The sequence below is a fragment of the Pelodiscus sinensis genome, chromosome 3 (genome assembly GCF_052426305.1).
Source record: "Pelodiscus sinensis isolate ZL-2025 chromosome 3, ASM5242630v1, whole genome shotgun sequence".
Classification (NCBI taxonomy): Eukaryota; Metazoa; Chordata; order Testudines; family Trionychidae; genus Pelodiscus; species Pelodiscus sinensis.
The window spans coordinates 96,551,318-96,557,106 of record NC_143054.1 but is presented as its reverse complement, the minus strand read 5'-3'; the positions used below and the strand labels follow the sequence as shown (position 1 = coordinate 96,557,106).

The window sequence follows — 5,789 nt, the reverse complement described above, 5'->3', positions numbered from 1 at the left end:
ATAACCTTGGAGACTGTGTATCTGTCACAACCAGAATGGCCTCTTTTATAAACTCCAGCCTGCTTTGCTCAGGCAGTCATTGTTATGCTATACAAAGCACACGAGATCTTTTATCGGGAAAAGGCAGTACGCCACATTTATTGAGAATACAACAGTTAGCATATACTTTTTAGTCACTCACACTCACACACACACACACACACACACACAGAGTCCCGCCTTTCAACGTTATAGTTACCAGTCCAGAGTCTGGATCAATCTAGTGGTCAGCCAGATCAATCACAGAGGGGATCCTGGCTCTGTCGGTTGCAAGCCAATGATCCTGGAGTTAGTGGTAAGATGAACCCAAAGTTCCATGGCAAGCACCCTGCTTTTATAATCCTTTTCTCTGTTGAAATCTATGGATTTTGCTGTGTCAATCTGTGTCCGGTGTATTATCTTTTGATGTTACCATTCCAAACATCTCCAAAAGAGTTATCCTGTCCTGGATTTAATCGATTGTTTTCAGGAATGCCAACCTTCACCTTTAAAGTCGTCAGTTTTGCCTCTCCTTAATCATGGATGCACGCTTGATGGCTCTTTTGAAGCAGTCAGTCTGTCTTCACCCACATTACCCCCTCCTTTCTTGGTCATCTGGCTCTAAGGGGGGCCTTCACGCCTTTATCTTGTCACACGCACTTCTCATTCACACACAAACAGCAGTGTTTTATATTGAAATTAGGCCTTAATCAAAACAATTCACATTGATACTCGAGCTTTCAGCATTCCTCTAATCTCATAAACATAGACACAATACAGAATTCTGTCTCTTTACTTACTAAACTTGCTAAACTTTAAACCAAAGAAATGTATATCTAACTAAAGGGCTTAATTGGTAAAATGTTAGATGTGTTATATTACATTACTACAGTATTAGAAACTATATATATATTTAGCTAAAAGCCTAAAAATCTACTCCTACCTTAACATAAATCATACATTATTAAACCTAAAATACAAATATAAAAAGATATAAAACTTTTACTCGAACACCATCTTCCTCTCAGTAATCAATTATACATTACTCAGGTGTTTTAACAGCAACCCTTGTCTGGAGTAATGGTGGCCATACAGTGTGAGCTCACATGTCTTAAATGGCCTATATACCCTGACAGAGTTCAGTCTCTTAAAAAATCGTGGAAGGTTCCTGATATAGCCACAAACCTGAACACTTTGGATGTTTTAATCACTGTTGCTCACTGAGGAAATATTCTGACTAACCTTAAATCAATAGCACTTTTGGCATTGACTTTAGAAGGAATCTAATTAGACTCTCATTGTTCTGCACATACTATATGTCCATCTGCATTATGTTTAATCCTGTAGTTCTGTGGGAGGTGTTGTATATTGAAATTATGGATATATTTAATATGTCAATAGAACTTGAATTCTGCCTGCAATAACATTCTGTCCTATCTGCATCTGATTTGCTTATTCTGTAAGATGACAATTCCCTGCATCCACATGTCTACTAGGTAGGTTTTTCATGTTCTATTTGTTTCCTATTGACCACAGTGGCCTATTTTAGGGCATAGAGAGTTTCTAAGTCAACCAGTGAAACAAAAATAAAATAAAATAAAATAAAATTATGCAATCAGTACAAAGTGTATCTGGGATTTCTACTACAATGTATTGGAATTTGGTCAGAAATTTTATATAAAATATTATATTTTACAAAATAAACACAGAAGAGTAATATTTTTTCTTTTTTTATTCAGCCTTATTAAAAAGATATCCTGTTACATTTGAATTCAGAACATTTAAAAAAAATGACTTTACAAAAAATAACTCAGCATGAATTTAATTAGGATTCAAAGTATAAAGCTATAAATTCCTAGGAAATTATTTAGAGGAAAAACAACAAAACTGATGAAGACCGTGACCAGGAATTCAAACTTAGCAGTGCAGGGTACATTTTCATTCAGAAACCAAACTCATTGTTGAGCAATCAAGCCAGAGGATTTTACAACTCACAATCACTTTCATTGCTTTTCTAAACCAAGGATAAAAGAGAGAGTAAATCAAAGGATTAATGGCAGAGTTGGTATAAGCAAACCAAATCGTAATGTCAAAAACAAGTGGTGGAGTTATGAAGTTGAGAAAAGCATCGATTATTACAGTTATAAAATAAGGTGACCAGAATACGAAAAAAGCGATCACAGCTATGCCCAAGGTTTTGGCAGCTTTCCTCTCCCTTTTGGCAACTCTGTCATTGTAGTTATCAGAGGTTTGGATGTTGTTTATGATAATCTCTATCATTCTAGCTTGTTGTTTAGCCACAGCAAAGATCCTCTGGTAAAGAACTATCATTGTAAAGAAAGGTATGAAATAAAGTAGAGATGACGTAATCACCCAGGTTTTGTTGAAGAAAAGCTGACAACTCCCCTCACAGGAAAGAGAGCTCACTAATTCATGTAACCCTTCTTCATTAGCTCCAGTGTACACCACAGAAAAAGTGTATATTAAAGAAAATATCCAGGAAGTAGCTATGAGCATGCCTGAAACTGGCACTGTGAACTTGATAGGGTAAATTAAAGGGTTAGTAACAGCAACATATCGATCAATAGAGATGAAACACAAGTGAAATATTGATGAACAACAAAAAGATGCATCTAAACAACTGTGGAATCTACAGAATGTTTTCCCAAAATACCAACATGTTTCAACCGATCTTATACTGCTGAAGGGCAGCACAGTCAGTCCCAAGCCAAAATCAGAACATGCCAAGGAAGCAATCAAAAAATTTGTAGGTGAGTGAAGCTGTTTAAAATAAGCTATGGAAATAATTACCATTAGGTTTCCACCTACTGTAAGAATTGTCAGCAAACCAAGAAAAGAATACAAAGTTACTCGGAGTCCTGAAGAAAATGGTGTTTTATAGCAAGATTCATTCATGTTCTTAAAGCAGTATTGCAAATCGTCTTTGTCAAAAAAAGTTGAGTTCATTATTTTCCTCAAAATTGAATTCCTGAAATGATGCTTATGATCTAATGAAGGAAATACATGCACCTATTTCCACCTTCCTGAAAAAAAGCAAATGTGGGTGTTAATATAAAAGCTCCCATAATATGATCTTGAACACTGACATTAAGGCGCATTCAGAGCTTTAAAAAAAATGTAAGATTTCATTTTTCACAGGTGATTTCAAATAAGCAATGAAATAACTGGAAAATGAAATGATTTTAATTTATTGTATCTGGTTTTAAAAGTTCGTTCTTACTTGTTTTAAAACTTCCAGTGCTTTCCCCCATCTCAGACACTCTCTTTCTCAGATCAGTGTGAACTGAGATGTGATGAGAGGGTTGGAAAAGGCTTGCAATTTATAGTAATGTTTCCTCCCCTGAGTTCTGATGTCCAGGTTAATGACAAAGCTTGCTCTCTCTTCTCCCAAAGAAAAAAAAGTCTGAGGCATATTCTTCCTAAATAAAGCCTTTTGTAGAGAAGGATGGGAACACTGAGATGACAATAAAGTATAAAAATCATTACTAAGTTGTTCTGCAAAACATGATTTATTATCATGTCAAACCTGAAAATCATCCAGCTTTCTTCAATAATAAAATTCAGGGCCACAGTCTCCATTCTTTTATGTCAGTTTCACAACATCTGATTCTATGGCGTCAAATTGTTACTGGGGAGTGAGGATCAGGGCTTGAGATTGTCATAAGTACCATCAAAAGTGAGGCATGGAACTTCTTAGCCAGATCCTGTCTCTTTTGATTCTGTAGATGCTGCATCTTCGCACACTGATTTCTATAAAATAACTTAACAGACTGTGATGGGGCATGTGAATGCCCATGGGTGAGGAAAGGGTTAACAGGCTGTTGTGGGCTCAGTCACTCCTGCTCTGCTGCATCTGCAGGTGTCAGGCTTGGAAAAAGATTTTGAAATTGGAGAATACAGCTCAGTTGGTTCTAACCTGTGTAAGAAGGGCCTGGACAGGGGCCAAGGAATCTCTTGAGAGACTGATACCTTCCAAAGCTTCCCGAAGACTGTTTGCTGCCACTGCTTCCTTGTTAAGGTTTGGCTGGCAGTCAAATGACCCCCCTTTGTTCTGTTATACTTGACCTAGATCTTGATAGTGATTTGTTTGGTGCTCGAGTGATTCTAGTCATGGAGGCCAAGGATTTTTTATTTTATTTTATTTTACTTTCCCATGTAATCAAGTCCCTTTAACTGCTCCATGCCTACATTTTTTCAAGGAATGCATCTTCATTTGGGAAGAGAAGTGCTGGTTATCAAATGATGTTCAGATGATTTGATTTGATTTTTTTGTCATGTTTATTACCATGTTCTGGTGAGGTAGGGAAATTTTGTGATCCCCTTCTTACTCACGGAGGGCTGAAACACAGAGATTAAGTGAACAACAAGTAGTCCTGTAGGATCTTAGACTTAGGGTATGATTAGACTACATGCCTCTGCCGGCAGAGGCATGTAAATTAGACTACCCCACATAGTCAATGAAGAGGGGATTTAAATATCCCCCCCTTCATTAAAATAAAAATGGCCACCACGCTGTGCCGGCTCAGCTGATCGTCAGCACAACGCGGCAGTCAAGATGCGGATCAGTCGGCAAGGAAAGCCTTTGCTGACCGATCCTGTAAACCCCGTTTCATGAGGCATAAGGGAGCGGTCAACAAAGGCTTTCCTCGTCAACCAATCCACGTCTTGACTGCCGCGTTGTGCCGATGATCAGCTGAACCATTTTTATTTTAATGAAGCGGGGGCTATTTAAATCCCCGCTTCATTGACTATGTGGGGTAGTCTAATTTACTAGACTAGGCATGTAGTCTAGTCATACCCTAAGTCTAAGATCCTACAGGACTACTTGTTGTTCACTTACTCTCTGTGTTTCAGCCCCCTGTGAGTAAGAAGGGGATCACAAAATTTCCCTACCTCACCAGAACATGGTAATAAACATGTCAAAAAAATCAAATCAAATCATCTGAACATCATTTGATAACCAGCACTTCTCTTCCCAAATGAAGATGCATTCCTTCATTCCTCCAGTCTAGATATACCCTTAGGGTGTGTCTAGACTACCTAGTTTTGTCGACAGAAGTGGACTTTTGTCGACAAAACTATACCAGCGTCTACACTACCGCTGAGTTCTGTCAACATAACGTCGACAGATCTCAGCAGTTTTGTCGACGCTGGTATACCTCATTTTACGAGGCATAACACCTTCTGTCGACAGAACTCTGTCGACAGAAGGTGTTATTGCCTGTAACATTGCGTCCAGACTACGGAGTTCTGTCGACAAAGCAGCTTGCTTTGTCGACAGAACTCAATGTGTCTGGACGCTCTTTGTCGACGGAAGTTTTGTTGACAGTATCTGTCGACAAAACTTCCGTCGACAAAACGCGGTAGTCTAGACGTACCCTTAGAGACTAACAAATATATATAAATATATAGTATCATGAGCTTTCACTTCCACTTCCTCAGATGAGAGATTAAATGGTTATCCGGATAGTTTGTGTGGCATATGAGGAACTTGAATTTAAATCTTCTGTGAGTCCCACTAGTCTTTCTTAAACATGAATCCACCTTCTGGGAAAGGAAACAGTTCAGAATGGAAGAAGAACACAGTCTGCCAGAAAAGTTAAAGAAAAAGAGGCCAGAAGGAACAATCAGGACAGTGAATGTCTGAGGACAATGAGAGGGAGGAAGGTGTTTGGAGTGTATGCAACAACCAGGGGAGTAATTCTGTCCCATTGTGATGGAGTGGATTAGGCCTGATGCCTCCCACTGGA

The 5,789-nt window shown here is 38.5% G+C and overlaps 1 protein-coding gene across 1 annotated transcript; it reads right to left on the bottom strand.

Annotated features, from left to right (window-relative positions):
- Positions 1 to 1,956: 1,956 nt before the first annotated feature.
- LOC149524681 (trace amine-associated receptor 9-like) lies at positions 1,957 to 2,985 on the bottom strand. The gene has a single exon (XM_089776916.1). The coding sequence runs from the start codon at positions 2,983 to 2,985 to the stop codon at positions 1,957 to 1,959; it is 1,029 nt and encodes a 342-aa protein (XP_089633042.1).
- Between the last annotated feature and the right edge of the window lie 2,804 nt (positions 2,986 to 5,789).

Excerpts from the sequence above, each read along its gene's own strand:
- LOC149524681 (XM_089776916.1), bottom strand. The coding sequence starts at position 2,985 with ATGAACTCAACTTTTTTTGACAAAGACGATTTGCAATACTGCTTTAAG.